Genomic DNA, 24,155 nt, shown 5'->3' on the forward strand with positions numbered 1-24,155 from the left:
TGGGATCGCACAGAGCTATATTATAAATGATGCACACCCCTGTGTCGGCTCTTGGTGTGGGATGCTGCTGCAGATGCTGGGCTGAGAGAGGTGTGGGACCCGGCTACCTGAGGGGGATTCCCAGGGAAGACACTTCCGTCTCAGGATTCACAGGTACCCACCTCTTGCTGCTAGACACACCGAGTACAACGGGGGCATGATGGAAGAGAGAATAGGTCTGTTGTTCTTTCCTCATTGCACAGCCATTAAGCATCCCAGGGCCCTTGCCACAGGGAATGAGTTCAGTCCAGTGTCACTGGCCAAAATGTCCCTCCTCGCTGTGCATCCCCAGCTGCCCTGGCTGAGGCCTCCAGCCCCAAGGTGGCTGCATTTCAGTGGCACGGGGGATCCTTCATAACGAAATGTGTCAGTAGTAAATTCTGAGGCCATGGCCTGTTCTTTACTAAGGCTGCACCGAGGCAAAATTCCCCTTGGAGAAAGAGCTGAGTAAAGACCTCAGGAGCCACCTGCAGGTTATGCACAGAGACTGTCGCTTCCTCTTACCTGACTTTTATCTGCTGGAAAGCAAGGAGGTGCTAGGGCTCCTCACCGGAACATAAATGCCTGATCTACGTTCTTTATTGATAATGTATAGGGTTCAAGCCCAGAGGGGATTATTAGATCATCCAATCTGACATCCTGTGTAACACAGGCCATTAAATGTCACCTAGTTACCCCAGTATTGAGCCCAATGATTTGTGTTAGACTAAGACCTGCAGTAGACTAGGATTTTACACCATTGAATCATAGAGGCACAGGCTGAGAAGGGACCACAAATTTAACCCCCTGCTGAGATGCAGGATTTCTTGCATCTAAACCATCCAAGACAGACGACTATCCAGCCTCCTTTGTAAAACTTCCAACAAAGGAGCTTCCACAACCTCCCATGGCTTCATAGAATCATAGACTCTCAGGGTTGGAAGGGACCTCAGGAGGTATCTAGTCCAACCCCCTGCTCAGAGCAGGACCAATCCATAACTAAATAATCTTCTGCTTCTGCTTTTGCTCCATTCTCCTCCTGAACGGGCAGTTAGAAAGGTTTTCCTGAAATTTCATCTAAATCTGCTGTGCTGGCGTTTGAAGCCATTGACTCTTTTCCCGCCATCTGTGGTAGAATTATAGAATCATAGAATATCAGGGTTGGAAGTGACCTCAGGAGGTGTCTATTCCAACCCCCTGCTCAAAGCAGGACCAACCCCAACTAAATCATCCCAGCCAGGGCTTTGTCAAGCCTGACCTTAAAAACCTCTAAGGAAGGAGATTCCACCACCTCCCTAGGGAACCCATTCCAGTGCTTCACCACCCTCCTAGTGAAAACATTTTTCCTAATATCCAACCTAAACCTCCCCCACTGCAACTTGAGACCATCACTCCTTGTTCTGTAATCTGCTACCACTGAGAACAGTCTAGATCCATCCTCCTTGGAGGTAATTGAAAGCAGCTATCAAATCCCCCCTCATTCTTCTATTCTGAAGACTAAATAAACCCAATTCCATCAGCCTCTCCTAATAAGTCATGTGTCCCAGCCTCCTAATAATTTTTGTTGCTCTCTGCTGGACTCCTTCCAGTTTGTCCACGCTTTTTTCAATTTGTCCCAAAACTGGACACAATACTCCAAATATAACTTCATCTGTGCTGAACAGAGGGGACTGATCACTTCCCTTGATCTGCCGGCATTGCTACCAGGGGCACACTGCTGACTCATTTCCAGCTTCTCATCCACTGTAATCCCCAGGTCCTTTTCTGCAGAACTGCTGCTTAGCCCTGTCGGTCTCCAGCCTGTAGCAGTGACTGGGATTCTTCCATCCTAAGCGCAAGACTCTGAATTTGTCCTTGTTAAACCTAATGAGATTTCTTTTGGCTCAATCCCCCAATTTGTCTAGGTCACTCTGGACCCTATCCCTACCCTCCAGTGTATCTACCTCTCCCCCCAGCTTAGTGTCATCTGCAAACTTGCTGAGGGTGCAGTCCACGCCATCCTCCAGATCATTAATGAAAATGTTGAACAAAACTGGCCCCAGTACCGACCCCTGGGGCACTCTGCTTGATACCAGCGGCCAACTAAACATCAACCCATTGATCACTATCTGTTGGGCATGAGAATCTAGTCAGCTTTCTATCAACCTTATAGTCCATTAATCCAATGCATACTGTTTTAAATTGCTGACAAGAATACTGTTAGAGACCATATCCAAAGGTTTGCTAAAGTCAAGATATATCATGTCCAATGTTTTCCCCATATCCACAGAGCCAGTTATCTCATCATAGAAGGCAATCAGGTTGGTCAGGCATGACTTGCCCTTGACGAATCCATGCTGACTGTTCCTGATCACCTTCCTCTTCTCTTAGTGCTTCAAAATGGATTCCTTGAGGACCTACTCCATGATTTTTCCAAGGACAGAGTTGAGGCTGACTGGTCTGTAGTTCCCTCGGTTCCCTTTTTAACCTTTTTCAAAGATGAACACTATTTTTTTTCTAATCATCCCAGATCTCCCCCGATAGCTACAAATTTTCAAAGATAATGGCCAATGGCTCTGCAATCACATCAGCCAACTCCCTCAGCACCCTCGGATGCAGTGCATCTGGCCCCATGGACTTGTGCTCGTCCAGTTTTTCTAAATAATCCTGAACCACTTCTTTCACCACTGAGGGCAGCAGTCGGGGAGCTGACCTTGTCTGTGAAGACAAGGCAAGAAAAGCATTGAGCACTTCAGCTTTTTCCACATCCTCTGTCACTAGGTTGCTTCCCCCATTCAGTAAGGGTCCCACACTTTCCCTGACCTTCTTCTTGTTGCTAACATACCTGTAGAAACCCTTCTTGTTACCCTTCACATCCCTTGCTAGCTGCAACTCCATTTGTTTTGGCCTTGCTGATTGCACCCAATGCATGCTCAAATAATATTTGTATACTCCTCCTTAGTTCTCTCTAAATTTCCACTTCTTGTAAGCTTCCTTTTTGTGTTTAAGCTCACCTAATATTTCAATGTTAAGCAAAGTTGGTTGCTTGCCATATTTGCTATTCTTTCTGCACATCGTAAGGGAGTCAGAGTCTGCTTTTCTGAAGTCCAGGGTCCATATTTTGCTACTCTCCTTTCTTCCTTTTGTCAGGATCCTGAACCCAACATCTCGTGGTCACTGCTGCCCAGGTTGCCACCCACTTCTACTTCCCCTACCAATTCCTCCCTGTTTGTGAGCAGAAGGTCAAGAGGAGCACAGCCCCTAGTCGGTTCCTCCAGCACTTGCACCAGGAAGCTATCCCTAACACACTTCAGAAACTTCCTGGATTGTCTGTGCACTGCTGTATTGCTCTCTCAGCAGATGTCAGGGTGATTGAAGACCCCCATTAGAACCAGGGTTTGTAAAACAGAACAACTTTTCTCCACCTTTTCTATGGCAGCCTGTCACCTATCTGAAGACGGCTGTTATGTTTCCCCCTCCAGTCTCCTCTTGCTAAACTAAACATACCAGTTCCTTCAGCCTCTTCTTGTATGGTTTGTATTAAATCCCTTTGCTCATCTTTATGTTTTGACTCTGGATAATTTCCAGTTTATCTTCATCCTTCCTATACATTGGTGACCCAAACTAGACACAATACTCCAGCTGAGGTCTAGAGGCATATATCATCTCCCATGTCTCGTAATGTAACCCAAACTGCATTTTCTGTTTCTCCAATAGTAAAAAATCCACACCCCTGTGAGATGAAGCTATATCAACTTAACTCCAGTGTAGGCAGCATGAGGTCAAGTGAGGAATTGTTCTATCGACCTAGCTACCACCTTTCTGGGAGGTGGATTTCCCACACTGATGGGAGAACCCCTGCCATCAGTGTAGGTAGTGTCGCCACAGAAGTGCTACAGCAGCACCACTGTAGCATTTAAAGTATAGAGAAGCCTTCAAGCAGATCTTCCAGAGATGCATCCAGTCTGGATCTGCAGACATGGGAAGTTGGAGAACCCACCACTTCCCTTCACAGTTTGTTCCAGTGGTTAATCACCATCAAAGCTAAAATTTTGGCAGTTGTTTCCATCTGGAATTTGTCTGGCTTGGGCCTTGAGGCAGGAAGGATAAAGGACTTTGAGGCGCAAGTCATGTTCTCATCCATCCTCCCCGTTGAAGGAAAAGGCCCAGGTAGGGACCGTCAATTTGTGGAGGTGAATGCGTGGTTACGTAGTTGATGTCGGGGAGGGGGCTTTGGATTCTTCGACCATGGGATGGTGTTCCAGGAAAAAGGAGTGCTAGGCAGAGACGGGCTCCCCCTAATGAAGAGAGAGAAGAGCATCTTCTCAGGCAGGCTGGCTAAGCTAGTGAGGAGGGCTTTAAACTAGGTTCGCCGGGGGATGGTGACCTAAGCCCAGAGGTAAGTGGGGAAGTGGGATACCGGGAGGAAACACGAGGAGGAGGGTGCAATGGGGGAGGTCTCTTGATTCATACTGGGACAATCAGCGAGTTATCTTAGGTGCCTGTACATGAATGCAAGAAGCCTGGAAAACAAGCAGGAAGAATTGAAGTCCTGGCACAGTCAAGGAACTATGATGCAACTGGAATAACAGAGACTTGGTGGGATAACTCACATGACTGGAGCACTGCCATGGATGGGTACAAACTGTTCAGGAAGGACAGGCAGGGGAGAAAAGGTGGAGGAGTTGCATTGTATGTAAGAGAGTGGTTTGACTGCCCAGAGCTCCGGTAAAAAACTGGAGAAAAGCCTGTTGAGAGTCTTTGGGTTAAGTTTAGAGGTGAGAGCAACAAGGGTGATGTTGTGGTGGGCGTGTGCCAGAGACCACCAGACCAGGGGATGAGGTGGATAAGGCTTTCCTCCGGCAACTAGCAGAAGTTTCCAGATCACAGGCCCTGGTTCTCATGGGGGACTTCAATCACCCTGACATCTGCTGGGAGAGCAATACAGCAGTGCACAGACAACCCAGGAAGTTTTTGAAGAGTGCTGGGGACAACTGCCTGGTGCAAGTGCTGGAGGAACCAACTAGGGGCCGTGCTCCTCTTGACCTGCTGCTCACAAACAGGGAAGAATTGGCAGGGGAAGCAGAAGTGGGTGGCAACCTGGGCAGCAGTGACCATGAGATGGTCGAGTTCAGGATCCTGACAAAAGGAAGAAAGGAGAGCAGCAGAATACAGAATCTGTACTTCAGAGAAGCAGACTTTGATTCCCTTATGATGTTCGGAAATCATCTGGGCGGCTGTCGTAAACAGACAGTAAAGGGTTAAGAAGTTCACCTTGGCTAGCTGACACCTGACCAGAGGAACCAATGTGGGGACAGGATGTTTCAAGAGGAAGGAGGGAAGTTTCTCCTTTGTTCTCTTCATTAAGTTCTGTGCCGGAGTGAAAAGATCCAGGAATCAACCAGGGTAGTGAGTATTAAAGAAGGAATAAATTAGCTTATGTTTATTTCCTTTTGTGACTTCGTTTTGCATAAGAGGGGGAATTAAATTGGGTTTTTCTTTTGTGTAACTAAGGTTTTTGCCCAGAGGAAAATCCTCTGTGTTTTTGAATCTGTTGTCTGTGAGAATAGCTGGCATGCTAATCTCACAGAGGTATTTCTTTTACCCTTTTTCTTTAATTAAAAGTATTTTCTTTAAAACTTGATTGATTTTTCCTTGTTTTAAGATCCAAGGGGTTTGGATCAGTGTTCACCAGGAAATTGGTGGAGGAGTCCCTCAAGGCTACCCAGGGAAGGGTTACAGTACTTGGGAGGGAGCTATTTTGGGGGGAAGACAGAGTTCTCAAATGACTCATAAACGGTTGTTTAAACGATTTGAGTGGTGGCAGCAGACTGATCTAAGCTGGAATTCAGCTTAGGGGTTCTCATGCAGGTCCCCACATCTGTACCCTAAAGTTCAGAGTAGGAGTGAAACCTATGACAGGCTAATATGAGGGGGAAAGGAGGCCAGGAGAGATGGCTGTATTTTTAAAAAGCCTTACTGAGGGCGCAGGAACAAACCATCCCAATATGCAGAAAGAATAGCAAATATGGCAGGTGACCAGCTTAACTTAACAGTGAAATCTTCAGTGAGCTTAAACACAAAAAGGAAGCTTACAAAAAGTGGAAACTGGGACAGATGACTAGGGAGGAGTATAAAAATATTGCTCAAGCATGCAGGAGTGCAATCAGGAAGGCCAAAAATCTAATGGATTTGCAGCTAGCAAGGGATGTATAGGATAACAAGAAGGGTTTCTTCAGGTATGTTAGCAACAAGAAAAAGAACAGGGGAAGTATGGGATCCCACCTGAATGCATGAGGCAACATAGTGACAGATGATGTGGAAAAAGCTGAAGTACTCAGTGCTTTTTTTCCTCTGTCTTCAGAGACAAAGTCAGCTCCCAGACTGCTGCCCTGGGCTGCACAGCATGGGGAGGAGGTGACCAGCCCTCTGTGGAGAAAGAAGTGGTTCGGGACTGTTATATCCTTGGGGGCAGCCGGTTTAGGAAGAAGTCACTTGAGGCCAGAGAGCAGACAGCTAACAAAGCTACCATTTATTTACAGACACGGAGCTCACCTAACCGGCCGCAGCTGGCTGGGCTATCCCCTAATAATCTAACTCAGTTGCCATAGGAACAAAAACCATGACAACCAAATGCACAACAGAGACTATTTAGAAAAGCTGGACAAACACAAGTCCATGGTTCCAGAGCTAATGCATCCGAGGGTGCTGAGGGCATTGGCTGATGTGATCACAGAGTCATTAACCATGATCTTTGAAATATTGTGGCAATAGGTGTTTTGATGTTTGGAAAAAGGCAAATATAGTGCCCGTCTTTAAAAAAGGGAAGAAAGAGAACTTGGGGAACCACAGGCCAGTCAGCTTCTCTTTAGTCCCCGTCAAAATGATGGAGAAAGTCTGCAAGGAATCCATTTTGAAGAACTTGGAGGAAAGAAAGGTGATCAGGAACAGTCAACATGGATTCACCAAGGGAAAGTCATGCCTGACTAACCTGATTACCTCCTCTGTGGATATGAGGAAAGCAGAGGACGTGATATATTTTGACTTTAGCAAAGCTTTTGTTACAGTCTCCCACAGTATTCTTCCCATCAAGTTAAAGTGGTCTGTAAGGGGGATAGAAAGCTGGCTAGCTTGTCGGGCTCAATGGGTTGTGATGAATGGCTCAATGTCTAGTTGGCAACCGATATCAATCAGAGTGCCGCAGGGGTCGAACCAATGGCCGGTTTTGTTCAACCTCTTCATTAATGATCTGGATGATGGGATGAATTGGGCCAAAAGAGTCCTGCACTTAGGAGGGCAAAAATCCCAGGCCAAATGGCTAAACAGAAGTTCTGCAGAAAAGGACCTGGGGATTACAGTGAATGAGAAGCCAGATATGAGTCAGCAGTGTGCCCTGGTTGCCAAGAAGGCTAAAGGCATTTTGGGCTGCATTAGTAGGAGCATTGCCAGCAGATCGAGGGACGTGATCATTCCCCTCTATTCTGCACTGGTGAGGCCTCATCTGGAGTACTGTGTCCAGTTTTGGGCCCCACACTACAAGAAGGATGTGGAAAAATTGGAAAGAGTCCAGCGGAGGGCAACAAAAAATGATTAGGGGGCTGGAGCACATGATTTACGAGGAGAGGCTGAGGGAACTGGGATTGTTTCGTCTGCAGAAGAGAAGAATGAGGGGGGATTTTATAGCTGCTTTCAACTACCTGAAAGGGGGGGTTCCAAAGAGGATGGATCTAGACCGTTCTCATTGATGGCAGATGACAGAACAAGAAGCAATGGTCTCAAGTTGCAGCGGGGGAGGTCTAGGTTGGATATTAGGAAACACTCTTTCACTAGGAGGGTGGAGAAGCACTGGAATGAGTTCCCTAGGGAGGTGATGGAATCTCCTTCCTTAGAGGTTATTAAGGCCTGACATGAGAAAGCCCTGGCTGGGATGATTTAGTTGGGGTTGGTCCTGCTTTCAGCAGGGGATTGCACTGGATGACATCCTGAGGCATTATCCAAACCTCATCTTCTATGACTCTATGATTCTTTGTCTCTTCTCTAAACTAACAGTTCCCAACTTTTCAGTCTGTCTGCATCAGGCAGCCTCCGCCATTCTCACAGCCTATCTCAGAAATCCCCTTCTATCTGCTATATCCTTTATAGGGATTGGGTGATCAAAACCGAGTGCATGTTCATACCAGGTTATTCACTATCCCATTCCTTAGGCATCCGAACATTATCTTTGTTTTGGACACTTCTGCAAATGAGCAGGTGTTTTTCAATGACACCAAGCCACAGGAGCCAGTTAGCCTCCCCTTCTGGTTAAATAGAGGGGAACCTATTGAGAAACCCCACAGTAAGGGGAATCTGGACTCCTGGGGCCCATATCCCAAATTTAAGGACTTGGATAGGAAGTGGCTTGGAGTTCCTGGGCCAGGAAGAAGTGGGTGAAGGCAGCCAGCCTCCCCCAGTTTCTGCCCCCCTACTTGGCATTCTAGTCACTAGGCTACCCAGCCTCCAAGGACCCAGCCAGAGGCCTACAACATGGACTCTCTATCCTGGCTTTCATTGCACTAAGGAACAATGATGGATAACCGGTATCTACACTCGTGTTTCTTGCTGATGGTGCCTATTATGTTTTCCCACCCCATGATGTGTAGGAATTATTGACACATGGAGTAAGATCAGTTGTTAATAATTTATTTATCTGAATAATGAAAATGTCATTTTTCAGTGTGTGAAGAGCGACCAATCTGCTTCTCCCATGAGAACATCCTCCAGTAGTGCATGTAATGTCTCATATTCACATTGTCTCTCCATCCAGGCGTTTGTACTGCGACCATCACCCTGGGCACGTACAGGAAGTCAGAGGAACGTACGGTACACGCAGGAGACACTATTCTGCCTCAAAGTTGGACACCTTCTCCCCTACTCCATGTCTGATTTCAATGGAACCGATTTCACCAACCCCTCCATCTTCATCCTGCTGGGTATTCCCGGCCTGGAGACAGTCCATGTCTGGATCTCCATCCCCTTCTGCATCATGTACGCTATAGCTATCTTGGGGAACTTCACCATCCTGTTCATCGTGAAGATGGAGCCGAGCCTCCATGAGCCCATGTACTATTTCCTCTGCATGCTGGCCATCACCGACCTGGTCCTGTGCACATCCATCCTGCCCAAAATGCTGAGCATCTTCTGGTTCAACTCCAGGGAGATTGAATTCAGTGCCTGCCTCATTCAACTATACTTCATTCACTGCTTCTCAGTGATGGAGTCTGGGATCTTTGTGGCCATGGCTTTTGATCGCTATGTGGCCATCTGTGATCCCCTGAGACATTCCACCATCCTGACAAACCCTGTGGTGGCCATGATTGGCCTGGCCGTAGTGCTGCGTGGCTGCATAATTGTACTGCCAACTCCCTTCCTGGCGAGGCGGTGGCCATATTGCAGAACTAACATCATCCCCCACACATACTGTGATGGCATGGCCGTGGTGAAACTGGCCTGTGCCGACATCCGCATCAATAGTTACTACAGCCTCTCTGTGGCAATCTTGGTGACTGCTCTGGATGTGTTTTTTATCACTCTATCCTACACCCAGATCCTCAGGGCCATCTTCAGCCTCCCCACAAAGGACGCCCGGCTCAAGACTTTTAGGACCTGCGGCTCTCACCTCTGTGTCTTCTTAGCCTTTCAAATCCCAGCTCTCTTCTCCATCCTCACGCACCGGTTTGGCCAGAATGTGCCCCTGCATTTCCATGTTCTCATGGCCAACATTTACCTCCTGGTGCCCCCCATGCTGAACCCCATCATCTACGGGGTGGGGACCAAACGTATTCGGGACAGGCTGCTCCAGCTCTTTACTTGTAAAGGGACCTAAAGTTTTCCCTTGTCCTCTGCCTTTCAGGCCCAGCTCCAAACCGACTGGCTGGTGACATGATGCTGGGCTCTCTTCCCTGACTGGGCAGTTAGAGAGACATTAATCCCTTTCCTGAACTTTTTGTGCAGTGCCAGTGTGTGACAAATTGGGGAATCAGTCTGTGTACAGCTCATTGAGTTGACACCTTTCTAAGTGTTTGTTTCTAGACCCCTGTCATAAACACATAGTTAAGGGTTAATGTCTCTTTTACCTGTAAAGGGTTAACAAGCTCAGTAACCTGACGGACACCTGACCAGAGGACCAATCGAGGGACAAGATAATTTCAAATCTCTGTGGAGGGAAGTCTTTGTCTGTGTTCTTTGTTTGGGTTTCGTTCTCTCTTTGGATCTGAGAGGGGCCAGACATATATCCAGGCTCTCCAAGTTTCCTGAAGTATTTTCTTCTATTCAGTATAGTGAGTATTAGAAAGGCGGATTAGTCTTATAATTAATTTCTGTATTTGCAAATGTGTGGTTGCTGGAGAAATATCTTTATTTCGGTTTGCTGTTACTTTTGATTATTCTGAGAAGGGGGGGGGAGTCCCTCTAGGTTTAAAGTTAGACCCTGTAATATTTTTCATCCTGGTGTTACAGCGATAGTATTACTTTCTTTCTTTCTTTAATAAAATCTTCTCTTTTTAGAATCTGATTTATTTCTTCCCTTGTTTGGAATCTCAGGGGAAGAGGAGGGAGGAAAGGGAATCCCTCTTTGTTTGATTCAAGGAGTTTGAATCAAGGTGATCTCTCCCGACGGCTAAGGGAAGGGGAGGTGGGGGAATGGGCTATTTCCCTTTGTGTTAGAATAAATGCAACTCCAGTTGTGTTTTGGCCTTCCTGATTAAACCCCTACATGGTTTAGCAATATTTTTATATTCCTCCCTAGTCATCTGTCCAAATGTCCACTTTGTGTAAGGTTCCTTTTTGAGTTTATCTCACCAAAGATATCACTGTTTAGCCAAGCTGGTCACCTGCCATATTTTGCTATTCTTTCTCCATATCAAGATGGATTATTCCTGTGCCCTCAGAAAGGTTTCTTTAAAATACACCCAGCTCTCCTGGACTCCTTTCTCCTTTTTATTAGCCTCCCAGGAGATCCTACCCATCATAAGAACAAGAACATAAGAATGGCCATACTGGGTGAGACCAAGGGTCCATCCAGGCCAGTATTCTGTCTACCAACAGTGGCCCATGCCAGGTGCCCCAGAGGGAGTGAACCTAATAGGTAATGATCAAGTGATCTCTCTCCTGCCATCCATCTCCACCCTCTGACAAACAGAGGCTAGGGACACCATTCCTTACCCATCCTGGCTAATAGCCATTAATGGACTTAACCTCCATGAATGTAACTAATTCTCTTTTAAACCCTGTTATAGTCCTAGCCTTCACAATCTCCTTAGGCAAGGAATTCCACAGCTTGATCGTGCACTGTGTGAAGAACAACTTCCTTTTATTTGTTTTAAACCTGCTCCCCATTAATTTCATTTGGTGGCCCCTATTTCTTTTATTAGAGGAACAAGCAAATAACTTTTCCTTATTCATTTTCTCCACACCACTCATGATTTTATATACCTCTATCATATCCCCACTTAGTCTCCGCTTTTCAAAGCTGAAAAGTTCTAGCCGCTTTAATCTTTCCCCATATGGGACCCATTTCAAACCTCTAATCATTTTAGTTGCCCTTCTCTGAACCTTTTTTAATGCCAGTATATCATTTTTGAGATGAGGAGACCACATCTGTATGCAGTATTCAAGGTGTGGGCATACCATGGATTCATATAAGGGCAATAAGATATTCTCCATCTTATTCTCTAGCCTTTTTTATGATACCTAACATCCTGTTTGCTTTTTTGACTGCCACTTCACACTGCACGGACGTCGTCAGAGAACTATCCATGAAGACTCCAAGATCTCTTTCCTGATTAGTTGTAGCTAAATTAGCCCCCATCATACTGTATGTATAGTTGGGGTTATTTTTTCCAATGTGCATTACTTTACATTTATCCACATTAAATTTCACTTGTGATTTTGTAACCCAATCACTTAGGTTTGTGAGATCTTTTTGAAGTTCTTCACAGTCTGCTTTGGTCTTAACTATCTTGAGCAGTTTAGTATCATCTGCAAACTTTGCCATCTCACTCTTTACCCCTTTCTCCAGATCATTTATGAATAAGTTGAATAGGATTGGTCCTAGGACTGACCCTTGGGAAACACCACTAGTTACCCCTCTCCAATCTGAAAAAATACCATTTATTACTACCTTTTGTTCCTTGTCTTTTAACCAATTCTCAATCCATGAAGGATTTTTGCTCTCATCCCATGACAACTTAATTTATGTAAGAGTCTTTGGTGAGGGACCTTGTCAAAGGCTTTCTAGAAATCTAAGTACACTATGACCACTGGATTCCCCCTTGTCCACATGTTTGTTGACCCCTTCAAAGAACGCTAATAGATTAGTAAGACACGATTTCCCTTTACAGAAACCATGTTGACTTTTGCCCAACAATTTATGTTATTCTATGTGTCTGACAATTTTATTCTTTACTATTGTTTGAACTAATTTGCCTGTTACTGACATTAGACTTACTGGACTGTAATTGCCGGGATCACCTCTATTGCCTTTTTTTAAATATTGGCGTTACATTAGCTAACTTCCAGTCATTGGGTACCAAAGCCGATTTAAAGGACAGGTTACAAACCTTAGTTAATAGTTCCGCAACTTCACATTTGAGTTCTTTCAGAACTCTTAGGTGAATGCCATCTGGTCCCGGTGACTTGTTAATGTTGAGTTTATCAATTAATTCCAAAACCTCCTCTAGTCACACTTCAATCTGTGACAATTCCTCAGAATTAGCACCTATAAAAGATGGCTCAGGTTTGGGAATCTCCTTAACATCCTCAGCCGTGAAGACTGAAGCAAAGAATTCATTTAGTTTCTCCGCAATGACTTTATCGTCTTTATCCTTTTGTATCTCGATTGTCCAGGGGCCCCACTGGTTGTTTAACAGGCTTCCTGCTTCTGATGTACTTATACAACATTTTGTTATTACCTTTGGAGTTTTTGGCTAGCTGTTCTTCAAACTCTTTTTTGGCTTTTCTTATTACATTTTTACACGTAATTTGGCAGTGTTTATGCTCCTTTTTATTTACCTCACTAGGATTTCACTTCCACTTTTTTAAAGATGCCTTTTTATCTCTCACTGCTTCTTTTACATGGTTGTTAAGCCACGGTGGCTCTTTTTAATGTTCTTTTACTATGTTTTTTAATTTGGGGTATACATTGAAGTTGGGACTCTATTATGGTGTTTTTGAAAACTGTCCATGCAGCTTGCAGAGATTTCACTCTAGTCACTGTACCTTTTAATTTCTGTTTAACTGACTTCCTCATTTTTGCATAGTTCCCCTTTCTGAAATTAAATGCCACAGTGTTGGGCTGTTGAGATGCTCTTCCCACCACAGGGACGTTAAATATTATTATATTATGGTCACTATTTCCAAGTGGTCCTGTTATAGTTACCTTTTGGACCAGCTCCTGTGCTCCACTCCAGACTAAATCAAAAGTTGTCTCTCCCCTTGTGGGTTACTGTACCAGCTGCTCCATGAAGCAGTCATTTAAAGTATCGAGAATATTTGTCTCTGCATTTCATCCTGAAGTGACATGTATCCAGTCAATAAGGGGATAATTGAAATCCCGCCTATTATTTTGATCTTTATTTTGATAGCCTCTCTGCTCCATAGGGCATCTAAATCTGCTTTTCCAAAGCCCAGGGTCCGTGTTTTGCTACTCTCTTTTCTTTCTTTTATGAGGATCCTGAACTCAACGAACTCATGGTCACTGCAGCTCAGGTTGCCACACATTTCTACTTCCCCTACGTATTCTTCCCTGTTTGTAAGCTGCAGGTCAAGAAGAGAATGGCCGTTGGTTGGTTCCTCCAGTAGCTGCACCAGGAAGTTGTCCCCAACACTCTCAAAACTTCCTGGATTGTCTGTGTACTCCTGTATTGCTCACCAAGGAGTTGTCAGGGTGGTTGAAGTCCCCCATTAGAACTAGGGCCTGTGCTTTGGAAACTTCAGTTAGTTGTCTGAAGAAAGCCTCATCTACCTCATCCTCCTGGTCTGTTGGTCTATAGAAGACACCCACCACAACATCACCCTTGTTGCTCTCGTTTCTCAACTTAACTCAAAGACTCTCAAGAGTCTTTTCTCCAGTTTCATACTGAGGTTCTGAGCAAGCATACCACTCTCTTACATACAATGCAACTCCTCCACCTTTCCTCACCTGACTGTCCTTCCTGAACAGTTTATACCCATCCATGAGAGTTCTCCCATCATGTGAACTACCCCACTAAATCTCTTTTATTCCAACCACATCATAGTTCCTTGATTGTGCCAAGACTTCCAATTCTTCCTGCTGGTTTCCCAGGCTTCTTGCGTTCGTGTATATGCATATAAGTTAATTAGACGATTGCCCTACTTTCTCACTATGAATCAGGAGACTTCCCACCTTGTACCCTCCTCCTTTTGTTTTCTCACAGTATCCCACTTCCCCACTTACCTCTGGACTTAGGTCACCATCCCCCGTGAACCTAGTTTAAAGCCCTCCTCACTAGGTTAGCAATCCTGCCTAAAAAGATACTCTTCCCACTCTTCATTAGGTGGATTCCATCTCTTCCAAACAATCCTTCTTCCTGGAACAGCATCCCATGGTCGAAGACTCCAAAGCCCTCTCTCCAACACCACCTGCATAACCTTTATTCACCTCCACAATTCAATGGTCCGTACCTGAGTGTATTTCTTCTATGATCCATTGTGAGGCCTAAGTGTCCTTGATGGTCCATCAACTCATAGCTGTGTGGCCCTATCTACCAGAGGGGTGTTACCCAGGAATACAACACAAGGGTTTGATAAAAGTCCATGGTCAATATTCAATATTCCACACAGAAAAATGATATATAAATTAGGTCTGAAAATATCATATTGCTTCTATATACATCCGCAGCATGCCCACATCTTAAATATTGCATGCAGATGTGGTCTCCCCATCTCAAAAATGATATATTGAATTGGAAAAGGTTCAGAAAAGGACAACAAACATGGTTAGGGGTATGGAACAACTTATGTATGAGGAAAGATTAATAAAATTGGGACTTTTCAGTTTGGAAAAAAGACAGCTAAGGTGAGGTAATACTGAGGTGTATTAAATCATGACTGGTGTTGAGAAAGTAGACTGAGTTTCATGACGTGCTGGCTGGTGACAGAGTGCTGGGCCCTCTTCTCTGAATCACTTACCAGAGAGTCAAAAAGCCTTTAAACCCTTTCCTGACCTCACTGTGCTGTATCAGCATGACAAGTTGGGGGATCAGTCTATGTACAATATAATGGGTTGCCACCTTTCTAATTGCTGCTAACTGGACCCCCGAAAATGCACCCCTTTCCTCACCTCTTCTGCCAAGACTCCAACCCATTTTGCCCTTTCCCCACAAGGACCTGCCCCATCACTTGCTCCTTTCTTCATTTTCCCGGCACTTGCTGGATTATTTCCACATCCCTCCCCTCACCCCAAGCTGCAAGAGAGACATTTCAGTTTTGATAGCTGTGGCAACTTTAACCATGAGACATGGGGCTACTTAGACTATTAAAAATGCTACTTTTTTGGCAGAAGCATTGTATTTAATACCTACATAAAAGAAATACAATTAATTAAATATGAGACCCCCTCAGCTCTAATACTAACATGCCCTGAAATTCTGTGGTAAGCCACTTAAAGGACACTGGTTAGGTATACAATTTTAATGTATATTCTTAGTTTGTTACTAACTCCACGGAGGGAGGGACCCTGTCAGGACTCCTGGGTTCTATCTCAGCTCTGGAAGGGGAGTGGGTTCAGGGGGTGGGGAGAGAGATAAATCTTGGGACTACATAAGAACATCGGAATGCCCATATGGGGTAAGACCCAATTCCATGTGCCTCAGAGGCAGGGGCGGCTCTACATATTTGGCCGCCCCAAGCAGTCATGCGCGGGAGGTGCCCCGGAGCCCCAGGAGCAGCGGACATCCCGCGGGCATGACTGCGGAGGGTCCGCTTGTCGCGCGGCTCGGCTGGACCTCCCGCAGCTGAGGACGGTTCGCTGGTCCCACGGCTCCAGTGGAGCTTCCGCAGGCATGCCTGCGGGAGGTCCAGCCGAGCCGCGCGACCAGCGAACGTCCGCAGTCATGCCTGCGGGCGGTCCACTGGTGCCGTGGGACCAGCGCCCCCTCCGCAGTCATGCCGGCGGGAGGTCCGCTCGTCCCGGGGCTCCGGTGGACCTCCCGCAGGCATGAATGCGGCAGGTCCGCCTGCCCAGCCTGCCGCCCCTGCCGGCAAATGCCGCCCCACGCGCGTGCTGGCCGCGCTGGGGTCTGGAGCCGGCCCTGCTCAGAGGGAATGAATAGAACATGGAAATCATGAAGTGATTCATGTCACACACACAAAGATTCTGGCAAACAAACGCTAGGGACACCATCCCTGCCCATCCACGCTAATAGCTATTGATTCACCCATGCTCCATAAACTTATCTAGCTCTTATTGGAACCCTGTTACTGTCTTGGCCTTTACAGCATCCTCTGGCTCAGAGTTGCACAGGTTGACTGTGAAGAAATGCTGTCTTTTTTTTGTTTCAAAACTGCTGCCAATTAATGTCATTGGGTGACCCCCAGTTTTTCTGTTATGTGAAGGAGTAAATAACATTTCCTTATTGTTTTTTTTTCCACACCAAGCATGATTTTACAGACCTCATATCCTACCTTAGTCATCTCTTGTCAAAGCTGAAAAGTCCCAGAGTTTTTAATCTCTCCTCATATGGAAAATGTTACATACCCCTAATCATTTCTGTTACCATTCTCTGTGCCTTTTCCAATTTCAGTCTATCTTTTTTGAGGTGGGGTGATCAGATCTGCACACCGTAATAAGTATGTGGATGTACCAGGGGTTTATATAGAGGCAATATGATATTTTCTGTTTCATTTTCTATCATTTCTTAATGATTCCAAATATTCTTTTAGCGTATTTGTTAGTTTAACCCTATTTACGCATGTGTGATTCTATGAACTGTCTGTATCCTTTGGTCTTTTGTTTTCTCCTGTTCTCTTCACTCACATACCTTGTACTCAGAGGCAGGACTTTGGGGCAGAGGCATCTGTTAATAAATAGGTTAATCTTTAAAGGCTATCAGCCCAAACAAGATTTCAGCTGGACAGAAGAAGGGAGTAACTACATTCTAGATTAAACTGGTTTCTTCCAGCTTCTCTGCTCAGAAGTGAGCATGGAAATAATGGAATCTCCCCAGAAAAGGGATTAGATAGAGGAAGTGTTGTTCAGCTCTTCAAAACCAGATAGACTGGATGAGTCAGGAGAAGCTGGGGCAGGACAGAGGCAGAAGTGGCAGAGGGGACTCTTGGGTTGCAGAGCTCTGGCTGCAGCAGAAAGACAGATTCCAGATGCAGGAAAAACCATGAGTTGCAGGAGGGACAAAGTATGCTCCAGGGACGTGTGGACAAAGTGATGGCTATGCGAAACCTAATCCCAACTATACAATTTTTCAGAGGATGTCATGAAGGCCAAGAATATTACAGCTTTCAAAAATAACTAGAAGAATTCATGGAGGACAGGTCCATCAATGACTATTCACCAGGATGGGCAGGGATGATGTCCCTAGCCTCTGTTTGCCAGAGGCTGGGAAAGGTGATGGGGAATGTGTCTCTTGATAAGTATCTGTTCTGTTCATTCCCTCTGTGTTGTGTTTACCTGGATCTAGGTATCGCTTCTGCTTTCTAAAGTAGAGGAATTGTTTTAGCAATCTGTGAATGGGGTTCCAAGGTGGCCCACTCCACTCAGTTAGGGCAAACTGCAAAGAATGGGGCAGACAATTCCCCCAAACAGGTGGTTATTCTAACACATGGATTTACCAAGTCAGCAACAAAACAGCTTTCACAATGCTTTACTGCTTACACAGAAGCCAAAGCCTTAGGCTTCCACCCAGACAGCCAAGTCAGGTATGAAGATGATTATTGAAAATCCTGTTCATCATATAATAAAGTTTTACAAATACTAAAGGATTGTACACAGCACCTCCCAGGTGAATGAATGTTTCAGATAACACCCAAATATTCATTTACAGCCAATTATTATTAATTAATCTAAGATTTATTTTAAAAGAGAGAGTACTGGTTAAAAGAGAATTATACACAGAGACACGATTAGAGTTTTTAAGTCAGGTTTATATTAGAGATGTCTGGTTTCAGAGTTAGATAAAGATCTTACAAAATTATTCAAGAGATTAAAGTCCATTGTTGAAATATACATTATCAGAGCTGTCCAGGTTATAACAGGAGACCAGAATCTTGCATCTCAAGCTTCTCCCGATGATGCTTAAGCAGATCTGAGATAAAAAAGATCAGGCTCCAACAGCCCTTTATACAGTTCTTGGGCAGCACAGCAGTCCTTGGGTCAACAATAGGCTTTTGAAGTAACCTTCTGTTTCAGAGGTGGGCAAACAGTGGCCCGCGGGCCACATCCTGCCCGTGGGACCCTCCTGTCCAACCCCTGAGCTCCTGGCCTGGCAGGCTGGTCCCTGGTTCCTCCCTTGCTATTCCACCTCCACTCCAGCCTCAGCTCGCTTGCTCATCCACCGGCACAATGCTCTGGGTGGCGGGGCTGCAAGATACTGGGGCAGGAGTCCCGTGACGGTGTCAGAGGACAAGAAGCAGGTGGTGTGTGGATACAGGGTGGGTACTGGCTCACGCCTGACTGTTTGGGAAAGCACAGCCTCCCCAAACTGGCCCTCTGTACAACTTTCTAAACTTAATGTGGCCCTCAGGCCAAAAAGTTTGCCCACCCCTGTTCTATTTCCGAAACCTCACTGGCAATTAACTACCGGGATTAACATAAGGTTATTATATATTAAGCAGTTAAAGAGAGGTCACCAGAAACTTTAAAGAGACATATAGAAAATGAGATTATTGCACACAAGTTCTATCTAATAATATTTCTTTTTCATCTCTGAATTAGCCGAATACAGCTCCAGACAGGAATCATTTGGTTACACTGTTCACCTGTAACAAGCTGATGGTAAACGTGGACTACTAGAGTCATGAACTTCTTCCAGTTCTTTGATAATACAAGTCTACATATGAAAGCACTAGCCTACTTAAGGTGGAATTGCCCAAATTACCATTTACATACTTTTCTAACCTAACTCTAAGGGGTGAATCTGGGTCAATAGCCTGCAAGTTGCTTAACTCTTTCTGGCCATGTGTCACACAACCCCTTTTGCAAGACCTGGGGTTAAGTGATCATGTGAACCAAAAAGGAGAAACTGGAACCAGCGTTTGCCCAAGGGGGAGCTCTGGGAAGGGTGGGCTGAAGCAATTGGAGAGTCTGGGGGAGCCGAGTCAAAGCTAGTGTCAGGGCCTCGGTGCTTGGGGGCAGGTTTCTACTCCCAGAGGGAGGCACTAGAACGGAAGCTGCACTGTGAGGGTGGGCCTGGAAACCCAGAGCCAGAGGCAGGGCCTGAACAGTGCTTCGACTCAAAATCACAGTGGTCTTGTTTCTGGGCCCCAAACACGCTCGGCTGGTGAGTGTCCAGCTTCACAAGCTTGAGCGCGGCTGTGACAGCAAACCTGGAGCTGCTACACAGATGTGGAAGGGGAGTGGGACTGCCCTCCCCTCTTCCCCCGTCTCTCCTGGTGTATTTAGGTCCTGCTCTCTCTTTCTTTGGAACTCACCTCCACACACATACGTGCCCCCCTCTCTCTGTCACTTCTAAGTCCCTGGCCATTACCAACTAGCAGCCTGCAGCTGTGGTACCCTATAGTCTAGCCTACTTGCTTCCCTATATATCATTTCTTATAAGTTCCTTATTTTGTTAGGGTTTGATTATTTGTTTTATTAATAAGTTTACAGATGTATATTAGAGTATATTTCAACTGTAACACAAGGGACCTGCAGGCCACATCCTGTATGTTGAGCTAAAGCAGTGAGCAGATATGAAAAGGTTTGGGGAAAAGTGCAGCCAGAACCTCCTGTTGAAGTTGTGGAGGAGTTGGAATAGGGGCTGCAACCTTGCGCATTGTAGATAGGCATCTGCCAGAGTCTGCCTCATGCTGCAAAATGGGCAGGCATCTGAAATGGGGGTGAACTGTGCCGCGTACTGTGCCTGTGCTCATGGATCCATGAAGGAGCCACCAACCGATATCCCCGGTGGGCCGTGGGACTGGGGTGGAGTACATGCTGGCCCAACTGGGGTTCCTCACCCTCCGAAGGTGAGACTAGGTCCCACCCCATGGTATCAGGGCAACCGTGGAAGTGAAGCATGTGGAGCATGAGCATGTAAAGTTGTTCCTTTTGAGGATTTCAGAAATGAACAAGCTGCAGGGCATGCAGCCCACATGGGTTATGAAAGGGAGGGTGTTTGGGGGGACTCATTGGACAGGAGCCCAATCAACAATTCCAGAGGTCCTGGGATGAGGGGTGAATACAGAGCACCCTGTTGTATGACCCGTTGAAGGGAAAATCCCAATGGTAGGCAATAAGGTGGCCCCTGCCTCCTGGAGTATGCTCAGAAGGGTCTGAAGTTTGAAGAGCCCCAGGTGAGCTCCGAGATTCAAGACGCCATCATGTCCACTAAATGGTGGTTCAAGAACTGGGCCGGCCAAATGCTGGAAGAATGGGCCCAGGCAAGATGGAAATAGAATACATCCATGCAGTCCCACCAGGAGTAGCAAAACCATTCGACCTCCACCTGTACTTAGGTAAAAATGGAATTGTCATCTGGGTGATGGTTGCACGACCTATTAATAGAAACACACACACTCTGGGTCTGCAGTCAGGGGATAGATATTGAACAGAGTCCCTGTCAGCCTCTCCATACAGGCCTGGAGTGTAGTAGGCAGCTTGAGACTACCTCATCTACTCCCAGCATATCAGGCTCTAGGTTGGGGGAGAACAGGATGGCCACCCCAGCCGCATGAGCACTGAGGTGTCTAAAATATACCCAGTCTCCCCATTCCAGACACCAAGTAGTCTCGGTGGCTGGATCCATGTGGGTTTCCTACGTCACAAAGGAAGGAGAGCAACTGACATCTGTGGAGACCCACCCTAGAGCCTCTGGTTTCAATGTTGAAATGATGGTTGATTTCGTTCTGAGGACTGAGGATCCTTGCAGGCAGGAGGATCCCCAGCCGGCCTTACAAAAGGCTTGTCACAGAAGTTGTGGGCCCACGGGGAGACCAGGATGTCCTACCTCCTGATCCCCCTCCACTCCTCCAAAACAGCCCTCATGGCCAAGAGGACAAGATGGAAGTCTCCACAACACTGGAGAGGGAGCTTCACCTTGCCCTTGAAATGACAGGTGTCTACCACAAAATGGTGAAGCTCATCCCACAGCACAGTGGGGGACGCGGTATTGGATCCATGATAATGCTCTGGCTGGGCCCCTGTTATGACCCTATGGCCCACGTGGATGGATACAGAGGGAGAAGACCACCAGTGCAAGGACTGCACTGGTGGCACCACATAACCCATTTCTATCTCCAAAAAGGGAAAGGGAGGTGGAGGGAGGAGAGCAGCCCCTAAAGGGTCAGGGTGGGGAGACAAAAAAAAAAGCTCCCTGAGGTTCATCCAAGGACAGGAAAAACGAGACAGCCCCTTGGCGGCAGTGGTATGGAAGATGGGGGAAGGGAGAGGGGGTGAGAAGCCCTACTCATTTTTACCTCCATCTCCACATGAATCACATGCTGATTGCCATGTTCAGTTAATTCCCTCTGAAGCACCTGGCACTGGGCATTGTCAGAAGACGGTCTACTGGGCTACATGGACCATTGGTTTTACCCAGTATGGCCATTCTGAAATTCTTATTTAGACCTCAGATGTATCTGCCTCCTGCTGTAACAAATTATTCCACATTTCCCTCCCAGAGCCAAGATGGATCCCAGAAGTCCACAGAATTGGTAAGAACGTAAAAATAAACATTAAAATGTTAACACTAACCAGTGTCCCTTAAGTGGTTTGCCATAAGATGTGAGAACACATTGGTTGTAGAGATGACTTGAGACACAGTTGACAAGGGGAGGAGAAGACAGGAGCAAGTGATGGGGCAGCACCTTGGGGAGAAGACACACAGTGGGGTTGAGTCTTGACAGAAGAGATGAGGCAAGATTGTAATTTCAGGGATGCAGCTACCAGCAATTAGAAAGGTGGCCACCCAGTCTAGTGTACATAGACTGACTCCCCAGTTCATCGCATTGACACAGCACAGTAAGCACAGGAAAGGGGTTAATCTCACTTTTACTGTCCAGGAAGTGATTCAGGGAAGAGGCCCCAGCACCATGCACCAGCCAGCTCTGCACAAAGCTCAATCTGAGAGCCAGAGCACAAGGAGGAAACATTTAGGTCTCTTTATGCATAAAGAGGTGGAGCAGCCTGTCCCGGATCTGTTTGGTCCTCACCCCGTAAATGATGGGGTGTAGCACAGGGGGCACCAGGAGGTAAATATTGGCAATGAGAACGAGGAAATGCAGTGGCATATTGTGGCCAAACCTCTGCATGAAAGCGGAGAAGAAATCTGGTATATACAAAGCTAAGATGGCACAAAGATGAGAGATGCAGGTCCCAAAAGTTTTGAGCTGGGCATCCTTTGTGGGGAGACGGAAGATGGCCCGGAGGATCAGAGTATAGGACACAGCGATAAAAAACACGTCAATTCCGTTCACAGAGAAAAGATTAAACAGGCCGTAGTAACTACCGATGCGGATGTCAGCACAGGCCAGCTTCGCCACAGCTATAAACCGACAGTAGGAGTGTGGGATGATGTTGGTTCTGCAATATGGCCACTGCCTCACCAGAAAGGGATAGGGTAATGCGAGTATGCCACTGCGCAGCACCAAGACCAGGCCTATCTTGGCTACAACAGAGTTTGTCAGGATGGTGGAATGTCTCAGCGGACAGCAGATGGCCACGTAGCGATCGTAAGCCAGGGAAATAAGGATTCCAGACTCCATTGCTGAGAAGGAGTGAACAAAGTACATCTGGGTGAGGCAGGCACTGAAACTGATCTCCCTGGAATTGAGCCAGAAGATGCTCAGCATTTTGGGAACGGTGGATGTGGAAATGAGCAGGTCGGTGACAGCCAGCATGCAGAGGAAGTAGTACATTGGCTCATGGAGGCTCGGCTCCCTCTTCACGATGAACAGGATGGTGAAGTTCCCCAACACAGCTATAGCATACATAGCACAGACGGGGATGGAGATCCAGATATGCGCTGCCTCCAGGCCAGGAATGCCAAGTAGGATGAAGGTGGAGGGGTTGGTGAAGTTGGTTGTGTTGGAATCTGACATGGATTAGCAGAGAAGGTGTCCAACTTTAACTTTGAGGCAGAACAGTGTCTCCTGCATGTACCGTAAGTTCTCCTTACTTTCTGTGTGTTCTCAGGGTCTTGGGTGATGATTGTAGTAGAAATGCCTGAATGGAGAAACAACATTAATGTGAGACACTATATGCACTAAAGAAGGCTGTTCTCATGAAAGAAGCAGATTGATCACTCTTCACACACTGAAATAATGACAGACATTTTCATTATTCAAAGAAAATAACGATGAACCCCACTAAATCCAATTCCATATTTTGTGGTCCTCCCTGAATTAATAATTCCTACGCTTTGTGGTGGGGGATCCTTAAGAGGCAGCAGCAGGAAACACAAGGGTGGATACTGGTTATCCGTCCTTGTTCCTTTATGCAATGAGAGCCAGGATAGGGAGTTCCCCATTCATCCAGTTGCTCGAAAACTGAGAGTGGAAAAAAACAAAGTTTTGCCAAGACATATGCTGGGAGAAACATCCCAACTAGAACATGCCTCAGGGAAAAGACCTGGGCCCCATTGATAGCAGCTCAAGAGAAACACCTGCTCAATTGCAGCAGTGGACCAACCAATGGCAGTGTTCAGATCCCTAAGATATGGGATGGAGAATAACAGGTTCAGGATATTTGTTCAGTTTTGGTCACTCCGTCTCTACTAAGGATATAACATATATAAATTGGATTTTCAAAACAGGTTCTGAGAATGGCGGAGGCTGCCATACGCAAATGTATAGAAAACCCTGGAACTCTTTATTTTACACAAGAAACAAAGAAGAAAGCATATGATATGGGAGAGGAAAATTAAAAATGAAATGGATTTACATGCAAATGGACAGTTCCCAACCAGTACTATCTATAGACACTGACTGCC

At 46.1% G+C, this 24,155-nt stretch overlaps 2 protein-coding genes across 2 annotated transcripts; one reads left to right on the forward strand and one right to left on the reverse strand.

The window, feature by feature from the left end:
* The first annotated feature begins 8,911 nt into the window (after positions 1-8,911).
* Positions 8,912-9,859, forward strand: LOC123358418 (olfactory receptor 52E4-like). The gene has a single exon (XM_045000929.1). It carries the CDS (start codon positions 8,912-8,914, stop codon positions 9,857-9,859), a length of 948 nt encoding a protein of 315 aa, XP_044856864.1.
* Positions 9,860-22,317: 12,458 nt separating this feature from the next.
* LOC123374226 (olfactory receptor 52E4-like) lies at positions 22,318-23,265 on the reverse strand. The gene has a single exon (XM_045023933.1). The coding sequence runs from the start codon at positions 23,263-23,265 to the stop codon at positions 22,318-22,320; it is 948 nt and encodes a 315-aa protein (XP_044879868.1).
* Between the last annotated feature and the right edge of the window lie 890 nt (positions 23,266-24,155).

Source organism: Mauremys mutica, chromosome 1, assembly GCF_020497125.1.
Source record: "Mauremys mutica isolate MM-2020 ecotype Southern chromosome 1, ASM2049712v1, whole genome shotgun sequence".
Lineage (NCBI taxonomy): Eukaryota > Metazoa > Chordata > Testudines > Geoemydidae > Mauremys > Mauremys mutica.